Source organism: Bufo gargarizans, chromosome 4 (genome assembly GCF_014858855.1).
Source record: "Bufo gargarizans isolate SCDJY-AF-19 chromosome 4, ASM1485885v1, whole genome shotgun sequence".
NCBI classification, from domain to species: Eukaryota; Metazoa; Chordata; class Amphibia; order Anura; family Bufonidae; genus Bufo; species Bufo gargarizans.
In genome coordinates, this window is record NC_058083.1 from 264,323,552 (window position 1) to 264,336,340 (window position 12,789).

The window sequence follows — 12,789 nt, forward strand, 5'->3', positions numbered from 1 at the left end:
CACTTACACAGAGAATGCTATAAATCACTGATAACACCTCCCTGTGTACAGCTATCAGTGACTGACAGCTATCTCTGTATACACACTTACACAGAGAATCCTATCAATCACTGATAACACCTCCCCATGTACAGCTATCAGTGACTGACAGCTATCTATGTATACACACTTACACATGGAATACTATCAATCACTGATAACACCTCCTCCTTGTACAGCTATCAGTGACTGACAACTATGTATACACACTTACACAGAGAATCCTATCAATCACTGATAACACCTCCCCATGTACAGCTATCAGTGACGGACAGCTATCTCTGTATACACACTTACACATGCAATACTATCAATCACTGATAACACCTCCTCCTTGTACAGGTATCAGTGACTGACAGCCTCTACAAGGAGGTTTGATACTATTTTCTTACTTCTTGCTTTATATACCATTTGACGGTTTTATAGCAGAATTTCTGACCCCCAAGAATCATAGATCGTTTCTCACTTCCACTGGTTGTGAAGTGTTTAAAATTATACAATTTATACATTTGTTTATTATTAATTTTTTTTTATCTTAATTTAGTTGATATGTATTTCAATAATAATTGAATATTAGTTTACAATTACTGATATGCTTTAGGTACTCATTTTTCTGTCTATTGCCAGTATTTTCCAGACATAACATCATCTGCACTTCAAAAAATATATACAACATTTCCATTGGAAATGAAGTCTTCTTATCAAACCAGAACCAATAACAAAGATGTCAAGGTAACTTTCCGTGCAGCATGTTGTACTGTACTGTGTACTTTATATTTTTCTTTTCCTTATGAATATTAAACCTATTCTGGTTATGCTTCCTTAGATCTTGCTGCAGTCTCTTGAAAAACTTGATGATGTGCAGACCTTCTTGGAGACCATTGTACAGCATTACAACGAGGAGCTTGGACACCAAAAGCTGCATATTGAATTATCAGAGAATGTTGTAATTCAAGTGATCCGTATACACAGGGTCTTGTGTTCAGAGAATAGGTATGTAAAGTTATAATGAATTAATAAACGCCTATTAAACTTACAAAGTTTACAGTTAGAGATGAGCAAGTTCATTACTAATTTTCCAAAAATTCATCTTCCAAACAAAACCGAAGTCTTGGGGATGAGATTTGGGCGAAACCGCGCAAAATGGCATTTGCCACATTACATATCAAATTCAGTACACTAGTGAGAGAAACAGAGCAGGTGAAGATAAAGACAGACGATCAAATGACTCTGGGCCCTGACTGTCAGGCTTGCCTATAATGTCTTGCTGTAAGCCTCACAGCCAAGAATGGGAGACAATATTGACTCCTAGTTGCACTAGACTGGATTTTTTTTTGCCAAAAACCTATTGCAAATCTGCTACAGTGAACAAAAATGTGTATTTTTGTGTGTAAACAGCACTGTATATTTTGGCCGCAGACATTATGCAATTGTGCTTTTTTCTCCAAAAATGTGTTGCAGTCTTTCTACAGTTAATAAGTATACAATAAGCATATTTTTCCAGCATCACCAGCAGAGTATGTCTTGGCCATATCTTGGCCATGTGATTGCACCATTGCACATTTCTTTTCCCAAAGACCAATGAGACCTATTACAAAGTTTCTACAATTAAAGCGCTATTCTGGTAGTTAGAAGTTGTCCCCGATCCTGTGAATAGGGGATGACTATCAGCTCAGTGGGGGTCCAACCACTGGGACTCTTACTGATCATGAGAACAGGGGCACCGTACCCCATGCAGCCCCCCTGAAATGAACTGAGCAGCTGGTAGTACATTCTTGTGGCTGTTCCATTCATTTCTATGGGAGAGAGATGAATGGAATGGTTGCACCATGCCCGACTGGTTGCTCTATTCATTTCAGGGGGTATGGGGCCCCTGTTCTTGTGATCTGTGGGAATTCCAGTGGTAGGACCCCCACCGATCTATTATTTCATATCTTGAGGATTGGGGATAACTTCTTACAACTGGAATACCCCTTTAATAAGTATACAATAAACAACATCACTGGCTCTGTATATTTTGCCACAGACTTTGTTCCACTGCCCCTTTTCCCCCAAAAGGGTTCATTTTGGGGCAATTTTTTTATTTTAAAAAGCATAACAAATGCAACAGTGTAGTGTGTGATTAAAAAGTCTGTTTGTTAACAGCATCTACCGGGTGTTGACACATAGCCACATACGTCACTGTCACTCTGACTAAGGCCTCTTTCACACGACCGTATGGCTTTTTTAGTATTTTGCTGTCCGTTTTTCACGGATTCGTTATTCCGTTTTTAGTTTCTGTTGTGTTTCCATTTCTGTTCCGTTTTTCCATTCCGTTTATCCGTATGGCATATACAGTATACAGTAATTACATAGAAAAAATTGGTCTGGGCATAACATTTTCAATGGATGGTTCTGCAAAAATGGAACGGATACGGAAGACATTTGGAGTATATTCCGTATGTGTTCCTTTTTTCTTGCGGACCCATTGACTTGAATGGAGCCACGGAACGTGATTTGCGGGCAATAATAGGACATGTTCTATCTTTCAACGGAACGGAAAAACTGAAATATGGAAACGGAATGCATAAGAAGTACATTCTGTTTTTTTGCGGAACCACTGAAATGAATGGTTCCGTATACGGACCGTATACAGAACGCAAACGGAAATAAAAAACGGTCATGTGAAAGAGGCCTAATGCTGTCTTTGTGTTAAAGAGCTTGAAATACAGAAAAATGTAAAAAGAAAAAGAAGAGGAAAAAATTTGCTTTTGCATTGCCCTCTGTATTGTGTACGTCAGAGTGTCATACGGAAGTTTTCAGATCAAATTTATTGATACCTAAATGAAATCTTTTGGCTGATTCGTTAACCCCTTCTCAACTGGGCAATTTTCCAGGTTTTTTAATTTATTTTCATTTTTTTCTCCCAGCCTTTCCAAAGCCATAACATTTTTATATTTCCATTCACATAGCCATATGGGGGCTTGTTTTTTGTGGGACAAGTTGTACTTTCTAATGGCACCATTTAAGGTTGCACATAATAAAGCAGCAAAAAACTGGTAGAATTATTTAAAAAGACGCAGTTCTGCCACAGTTTTAGGGATTTTGTTTTTACAGCGTTTCCTATGCGGTAAAACTGACCTGTTACTTTCATTCTCCGGGTTAGTGCAATTACAATGATACTACACGTATAGTTTTTCATGCGTTTTAATACAGAAAAAAAATCTTTGGAAAAAAACTTGTTTTATCTTTGCATCGCCATATTCTATCACCATAATTTTTTAATTTTTATGTTTACGGAGCCGTGTGAGGGCTCATCATTGGTACCATTTTGGAGTGCAAATGGCTTTTTGATCACTTTTTATTCTATTTTAATTTTTTTGTGGGAGGTGAAGTGGCCGAAAAACAGTGAATCGCCCACTTTTTTCTGTTTTGCTTTTTACCGTATGGTATATATATTTTTATATTTTAATAGTATCGACATTTTTGCATGTGGCAATGGCCATGATGTTTATTTTTTAGTTGCCTATGTATTTTTATTGGGGGAAGGGGGGTGATTTAAATTTTTGTATACTTTTTAAAATATTTTTTTAAAACATATTATTATATTTTTTTACACTTTTTAATAGCTCCCCTAGGAAACATGAGCAAGCAATCATTAAATTGCTTCTCTCATAGACTCCAATACATTAGCCAGTGTGCCCTTCTGGTTTTTGACCTCCCAGATGCCATGATCACAATTTGACCACAGCACAGAGGAATTAAATGTGTGCGATCATTGCCTACTGTTCAAAAAAGCAGGCAATCGGTGGCTATGGTGTCCCGCTGTACTTACATGTGGGTGCCATATTTAACCCCTTCAAGACCAAGCTCATTTTTACCTTCAGGACCAGGCCATTTTTAGCATACCTGACACGTGTCATTTTATGTGGTAATAACTTTAAAACGCTTTTACTTACTCAGGCCATTCTGAGACTGTTTTCTCGTCACATATTGTACTTTACGACAGTGGTAAAATTAAGTAAAAAAAATTCAATTTTTTTCAAATAAAAAAATACCAAATTTACCCAAAAATTTGAAAAATTTCCAAATTTCAATTTCTCTACTTTTATAATAGACAGTAATACCTCCAATAATAGTTATTACTTTACATTCCCCATATGTCTACTTCATGTTTGGATCATTTTGTGAATGCCATTTTTTGGGGGACCCAAAACCCACTTTTTAAGGACCAGTTCAGGTCTGAAGTCACTTTCTGAGGCCTACATAATAGAAACCACCCAAAAATGACCCCATTTTAGAAACTACACCCCTCAAGGTATTCAAAACTGATTTTACAAACTTTGTTAACCCTTTAGGTGTTCCACAATTTCAGAATTTCACTTTTTTGGCAGATTTTCCAATTGAATCAATTTTTGCCAGTAACAAAGCAAGGGTTAACAGCCAAACAAAACTCAATATTTATTACCCTGATTCTGTAGATTACAGAAACAACCCATTTGTGATCATAAACTGTTGTACGGGCACACGGCAGGGCGCAGAAGGAAAGGAATGCCATATGGTTTTTGGAGGGCCATGTCACATTTGAAGACCCCATGATGCACCCCTAGAGTAGAAACTCCAAAAAATTACCCCATTTTGGAAACTACGGGATAAGGTGGCAGTCTCATTTTTTGCAGGATGAGATGACGGTTGTATTGGTGAAATTTTGGAGTGTGTATGACTTTTTTATGACTTGGTATTACACTTTTTGTGATGTAAGGTGACAAAAAATGGCTTTTTTTTACACCGTTTTTTTTATTTTTACGGTGTTCACCTGAGGGGTTAGGTCATGTGATATTTTTATACAGCAGGTTATTACGGACGTGGCGATAACTAATATGTATACTTTTTATTTATTAAAGTTTTACACAATAACAGCATTTTTGAAACAAAAAAAATAATGTTTTAGTGTCTCCATATTCTGAGAGCCATAGTTTTTTTTTTGTTTTTTTTTGGGCGATTGTCTTAGGTAGGATCTCATTTCTTGAGGGATGAGATGAAAGTTTGATTAGTATAATTTGGGGGTTGTATTACTTTTTAATCACTTGGTATTACACTTTTTGTGATGTAAGGTGACAAAAAATGGCTTTTACACCATTTTTATTTTATTTTTTTACGGTGTTCACCTGAGGGGTTAGGTCATGTGATATTTTTATAAAGCAGCTTATTACGGACGTGGCGATAACTAATATGTATACTTTTTTTTATTTATTAAAGTTTTACACAATAGCAGCATTTTTTTTAACAAAAAAAAATCATGTTTTAGTGTCTCCATATTCTGAGAGCCATATATTTTTTTTTTTTGGGGCGATTGTCTTAGATAGGATCTAATTTTTTGAGGGATAAGATGACGGTTTGATTATTAAGATTTTGGGGTACTTATGACTTTTTGATCGCTTGGTATTACACTTTTTGTGACGTAAGGTGCCAAAAAATGGCTGTTTTTACACCGTTTAAATTTTTTACGGTGTTCACCTGAGGGGTTAAATCATGTGATATTTTTATAGAGCAGGTCGTTACGGACGTGGCAATACCTAATATGTCAACTTTTTTATTTATTAAAGTTTTATACACTAATATTTTTGAAACAAAAACAAAAATCATGTTTTAGTGTCTCCAAAGTCTGAGAGCCATAGTTTTTTCTATTTTTTGGGTGATTGTTTTAGGTAGGGGCTAATTTTTTGCGGGATTAGGTGACGGTTAGATTGGTACTATTTTGGGGGGCATACGCCTTTTTGATCGCTTGGTGTTGCACTTTTAGTGATGTAAGGTGACAACAAATTGGTTTTTTTAGCACAGTTTTTATTTAACTTTTTTGACAGTGTTCATCTGAGGGGTTAGGTCATGTGATATTTTTATGGAGACTGTCTATATGGACGCATCGATACGTAATATGTCTACTTTTCTTTTTTTCCCTAGTTTTCCCTTTTTTTTTACTTTATTTTGGAAAAATGATGCTTTTTTTACTTGAAACTTTAATTTTTTTATTATAAAGAAACACTTTTTTTTTTTTACTTTATTTTACTTTTTATATTTGTCCCACTGTGGGACTTCATCTTTTCAGGGTTTGATCCCTGTTTCAATTCAGTACAATACATTCTGACAGTTGCCTAGGAGACCCAGCACTCAGGCTGGATCTGCTGGGCTTCTGTAGGCTGGCAGCTCCGATGCCTGTGTAAGGCATCGGAGCTTCCATGGCAACCATCGACCCCCTCCCAGCGCAGCACGGGGGGCGATGGAGTCAGAGGGAGCCCCCACCTTCTGTATACCCTGCACGTGCCACGGTCAGTGCTGACCGACGCAAATGAAATGGTTAATCCGGTGGCATCACCGCACACACCGATGCCGGCAGAAGCAGCAGGGGCCCGGCTATCATTAACAGCCGGGCCCCTGCTGCGGATCGGGCGGGTGCAGCTCCTGCACCCACCCGATCCCATCACGTACACTACAGACCAAAAGTTTGGACACACCTTCTCATTCAAAGAGTTTTCTTTATTTTCATGACTATGAAAATTGTAGATTCACACTGAAGGCATCAAAACTATGAATTAACACATGTGAAATTATATACATAACAAAAAAGTGTCAAACAACTGAAAATATGTCATATTCTAGGTTCTTCAAAGTAGCCACCTTTTGCTTTGATTACTGCTTTGCACACTCTTGGCATTCTCTTTATGAGCTTCAAGAGGTAGTCACCTGAAATGGTTTTCACTTCACAGGTGTGCCCTGTCAGGTTTAATAAGTGGGATTTCTTGCCTTATAAATGGGGTTGGGACCATCAGTTGCGTTGTGGAGAAGTCAGGTGGATACACAGCTGATAGTCCTACTGAATAGACTGTTAGAATTTGTATTATGGCAAAAAAAAATGCAGCTAAGTAAAGAAAAACGAGTGACCATCATTACTTTAAGAAATGAAGGTCAGTCAGTCCGAAAAATTGGGAAAACTTTGAAAGTAAGGGCTATTTGACCATGAAGGAGAGTGATGGGGTGCTGCGCCAGATGACCTGGCCTCCACAGTCACCGGACCTGAACCCAATCGAGATGGTTTGGGGTGAGCTGGACCGCAGAGTGAAGGTAAAAGGGCCAACAAGTGCTAAGCATCTCTGGGAACTCCTTCAAGACTGTTGGAAGACCATTTCAGGTGACTACCTCTTGAAGCTCATCAAGATAATGCCAAGAGTGTGCAAAGCAGTAATCAAAGCAAAAGGTGGCTACTTTGAAGAACCTAGAATATGACATATTTTCTGTTGTTTCACACTTTTTTGTTATGTATATAATTCCACATGTGTTAATTCATAGTTTTGATGCCTTCAGTGTGAATCTACAATTTTCATAGTCATGAAAATAAAGAAAACTCTTTGAATGAGAAGGTGTGTCCAAACTTTTGGTCTGTACTGTACATGCACGTGAGGATGCGGCAAGGAGCCACATATTTATTTGTTAGGTGGTCGGGAACAGGTTAAGATCCAACCCGAAACAAAGTTAAAGAAATTCACTCATCATTTACAATGTTCTGTGCTACTGTAATTTCTGTGCCGATTAGCCTCCTGTTATTTTAGAATAACTATGAAGAAATATCTAACATCGTTGGCCATAATCGGTCATAGGTTACTTTTTTTTACCAAATTGTAAGATGTCTGTATAATATATGCCAATGTTTCATTTTTTTATGTGGATTAGATCTTTAGTTTTAAATAGTTTGAATAAACACTTTAATTTCATCAATTGATCTCATAACAGCATTTTTGCCTACAGTGAAATTACTGTTTGCATTAATATAGCTTTCATTTGTTGTATGACATTTATGGCGGCTTACTAGAACAACTCTGTCTATGCACTGTTTACTGTAATTTACTGATTTATCATTTATAAAGGATGGCGCATAAAATGAATATCTTTGTCATTTCAGTGGCAATGCTTTATTAGTAGGTTGTGTAGGATCCCACCTGTCCACCCTAGTGAAGCTTGCTCTCTATGTTGCTGACATACCTCTTCATCCGTTGGATATATCTGGAAGCAATGCCTTTTTGAACAGTCTGAAATCAGCTATTCAGATATCAGCAGTTGAAGGAAAATCAACAGCCATTCTATGCACTGTAAGTTTAGAATGTCAAAATTACTAATGTAGACATAAACATTTTCTTATAGGTATTATCCAGGGCTATAAAACCCATGGCCTATCCATAGAATGGGTAATCGGTAAGATCGAGTGATTGAAGGGTCGATGGCAATCCAGTGAGTTCTCCTTCATTGTTTACCAGGCACAGCTTTACTACAGACATCTGCCATTACAGTTTAGCTGAGAGAGAGGACTCTACTGTAATACCATACACTGCCACTATCAAAAGTCAGAGCTGTCTCTGCTATTCAATAATGTGGTTGCCACTGATCTTCACCAGTCCAAGAGTTGGATCCCCATCAAAATAATATGGTTGCCCTTGCCACAATTACCCTTAAAGGGGTTCTCTTGGAATAATGCCTTTTTATGTAATGCCCATGGCCTGCCTTCGTAAATAGAAGAGTCAGCCAGAGTGACCATTGGATGCTTGGTCACCTCTCTTACCATAGCCTTTTCTGACACCCCGACGACTTAGTTTGGTGATGCGGCCAGCTCTAGGAAGAATTCTGGTTGTTCCAAACTTCTTCTATTTAAGAATTATAGAGGCCACTTTGCTCTTGGGAACTTTCATTGCAGCGGGAATTTTTTGTACCCTTCTCCAGATCTGTGCCTCCCCACAATCCTGTCTGAGCTCTATAGGCAGTTCTTTCCTCTTCATTTGCCTGATTTTGGCTTTGATATGCATTGTCAGCTGTGACACCTTATACAGACAGGTGTGTGTCTTTCCAAATCATGTACAGAAATGGGGGCCTCCAGAACCAAATTTCTAGAGTCATAGCAAAGGTTTTGAATACTTATGTCCATGAGAAATTTTTGTTTTTCATTTTTAGTAAATTTATAAGGCAGAAAAAGCAAAAGCAAAAGAGTCTGAAGAATATGTATATTGTCACTCTCCATAAAAATAGAAAATGCTGTACCATTCACTGTAACCCTATGACCAGGTATAATGCTGCAAAAGTAGTAAATCAACCAATACTCAACATATACAAACACCCATGGCCACAAGTGATAGTAAAAACAAGTCCCACATATAACTAGTATGTTCATAGCCGGGCAAATGTTATAACCCTTGTAGGACACACACCACATCTGATGCAACAACAACAACAACAAGTGTAGAGCTATAGTGAAAATAATGTCAGTATCTTACAAGCAGTTTCTGTAGATGGAGTTTACTGCTTGTGATTACAGTGCACGGTATGCTAGTAGGTAGGGGATGAGTGCAAAGTATAATACAGTGACCATGGCCAGGTTGCCGCTCCACTCTCTTAGTAAATTAGAAAGAAGGGGAGGCCTCCAGAACAAATAGCCGATCTATGAAGAAAAAGGGATCATATGTACTTACATGTAGATCTAAGAGCACTATAGTAGCTTTTCACTAGAGATACTGATTGACATTTAAGGCAATGGTCATGCATTATCAGAGTTTTCAATATACAGTAGTTATGAATCATGGCTTAGTTTGTGAGACACTTGGTTATCACAGAACAGGAAAGCATTGTGTATTATATTAACTGCAATGTGTGTGCTGATGCTAAGGAGTTAATTTCAATTATCCTTTATTATTTTAATTATCATCTTTATTAGAGCCACTGTGACTCTTTGAGATGAACAATCGTCTGATTTGTTTTTAGATATGAGTGCGCTCTTTTGCCATCGAATTTATCAGTGTCTATCTACTATGTGCAATCATGGTATGATTACAGCGCAGATAAAAGGCCAACTCCTTGTCTGCTATTAGCTTATTAGTCATAAACACAAAGGACATGAATCTCTGGCCAAACAAGAAGTCATTGTTTTGCTTTTTAATGTTAATGTTTGCTTCAGCTAAATCATCAATTACTCTGCCAGGTTGAGCTGAGTAATTAGGCATCATGAAAGAAACATTCCAATTAGTGATGTATTCCTTAATTTACAAAGGAGAACCTTACCATATTTTTACAATGATCAAAATGCTTTATATACTCAAGGTTATATAAGGTTTGAAATTTTACTTTTAATCCTCTATTTCATGTTAATGTCAGATTTATTAATTTATAAATCAGATTTATTAATTACAGAACATACACTGTCCATAGTCTGTTTCTCTAGCCTAACATCCACCGTACCTTTCTTTAAGATTTACACAAAAGGCACTAAGCGGTCAAGATTACTGGAGTCGTTCAGTTGCTATGGCTGCCTGGGGCATTCTGAAGGCACCCAGGCCTGCCATAATTAAGTTCCTATTAAGAGGAATGCAGTGTGGTAAGCCATGGCAGTCTATCGTAGAAGTGATCTAATTATTGCATATTCAAGTCCCCTAGGGGAGGCTAAAATTAGGTTATAAAAAGCAGCAAAATATTTTTAAAATATAAAAAAAAGTCATCCCCTTTCTTCAAATTACATATACAAATAAAGAAACAATACAAAATAAACATCATTGGTATCACTGCATCCGAAATTGCCTGAACTATTGAAATCTAAATGTATTTTTGCTGTAAGGTGAACTCCAAATGGAAAAATAATCAAAATGGCCAAATGAGCAAAAAGTGATCAAAAAGTCATAGATTCCTCTTACCTAAGAAACTTGTGCATCCTACATTACAAGGTTCCAATGCATGTGTAACCAACAGCAACTGAATATCAAACCAGATTTGCCACAGGGTGCAACGTAGAATAATAGCTTTAGAAGAAGGCAGATTTAATAAATGGTGATGCTTGGGGCACAACGATATCTGTTGGATGGGATACATTTATATTAGTGTCACAACCCCTTTAAGTTGTAAGGTTAGAAAAAAGTTGATTAAGAAGACAAACTAGGAGTAACCATAAATTATGTCTTGTGATGATTCCATATTCCTATACAAATTAAAGATTCTCAAAAATCTAATATCACTTTTTTAACACAATATGCACAGATCTCTCATCCAGAAGGAAGAAAACTGTCTCTAGTGCAACGTTTGTTTGTCAATACCCTACCCTTTTAAAGCGCTTTGAAACATGACAAATAGCCAAACCAGAAACACCCTAGTTCCGGCTGTAGACAGTGCTTTCAGAGTTGTTGCTCCTTATGCCTACAGAGTAAAGTTCTAGCTGGATGGGTGAGGTTTTCTGTATGTTGATATTTCTCGCTATGGGGATGCTAATTTTTAAGAGACATAAGGTATATTGCAAGATATAGGGGTTGTCTGAGACAATAAAAAATAAACTACTACTAAATGTGTTAAAAGAACAAAAGATCCAATAGTTACTGGGTGAATCCTCCTCTGCTCCAGTTTCTATTACTTTGGTCCTTGGGGCGGACTGGGAACTTAATTTTCCCCCTGGAAAAAAACTAAAAGTTGCCCTATGTTGTAGGTGGATTCAAATTGACAGAAGGCAGGGCCAACACAAGTAGGTGTGGCCAGCAATAACTTATTGCAGCACAAAATACCACCCCTGCAGAGCCAAATACTACTATGCAGCACAATATTCTGCCCCAGCAGAAGTAAAAATCAGAGTGCATCCTAAATACCACTCCAGAAGCCACCCCTCTATGATGGCCAGCACCGGCTGCCATATTTGGCCTCCTATTCCAGTTGCCTAAAGGTGGCAATACAGTTGCATTCAGGAGGGCATCAGATCACTTTACTGCAGTTATCTACTTATCATTACAGACGAGATTGACACATATCACCTATATACACAGATAACACAGGATCCACCATTCACAGTAGCTGATTGTCAAAGCTTATCAGTTCCCTCCTGACCTCTCCCATAGACATCATTGAGGTCCTTTCCTGACCATTGTGTCTATGGCCCACTGTAAGCAGTTCTCTAAATGCTGCTAAGAACAGCTCAGACAAGATGGCCGCCACCATGGTCACGTTTAGGAAATAGAAATAAAAAATCTGCAATAAGAAAATAAAAACATTTAGATAGAAAGGATGTGAGTTCCTATCTAGTTTTAACTGGCAAAAAAAATATTCTGTGACACATATCCTCCTACAGGAGCATGTTATGAAATTATATTCTAATTAAATAGAAATTAAGATGGAGTTCCCCCCACCTTTTGCAGCTAAACAACTTCCATTCTTTTGTGAAGGCTTTCTAGTGGTTCAAGTCAGGGTTCTGTGTGAGTCCGTCAAGTTCTTCTTAGACCATAATTTATTGATTAGAAGTCTCAGTTGTGTCCCCACTATGTTACTATGTACAATAACCTGCTGTACTGCTACTATGTATACAAAGGGAGGCTAGTAGCTAGGAGCAAGTATAGCTACTAGCCTCCCTTTGTATACATAGTAGCAGTACAGCAGGTTATTGTGCTGCTAACATACATAGTAACATAGTGGGGACACAACTGAGACTTCTAATCAATAAATTATGGTCTAAGAAGACAAGATTAGGCCTCTTTCATACTTGCGTTGTCCGGATCCGGCGTGTACTCCATGTGCCGGAATTACACGCCGGATCCGGAAAAACGCAAGTGAACTGAAAGCATTTGAAGACGTATCCGTCTTCAAAATTCGTTCAGTGTTACTATGGCAGCCAGGATGCTATTAAAGTCCTGGTTGCCTTAGTAGTAGTGGGGAGCAGTATACTTACAGTCCGTGCGGCTCCCGGGGCGCTCCAGAGTGACGTCAGAGCGC

General features: G+C 37.8%; 1 protein-coding gene across 2 annotated transcripts in view; it reads left to right on the forward strand.

The window, feature by feature from the left end:
- Positions 1-12,789, forward strand: part of LOC122934573 (dynein axonemal heavy chain 5-like) — a 266,469-nt gene that overhangs the window by 179,419 nt on the left and 74,261 nt on the right. For both annotated transcript variants that reach the window (XM_044290144.1, XM_044290145.1), the window contains 3 exons: positions 667-771; positions 866-1,032; positions 7,973-8,159. In XM_044290144.1, the coding sequence (XP_044146079.1) occupies positions 667-771; positions 866-1,032; positions 7,973-8,159 (459 nt within the window). The remainder of the gene's footprint in view (positions 1-666; positions 772-865; positions 1,033-7,972; positions 8,160-12,789) is intronic.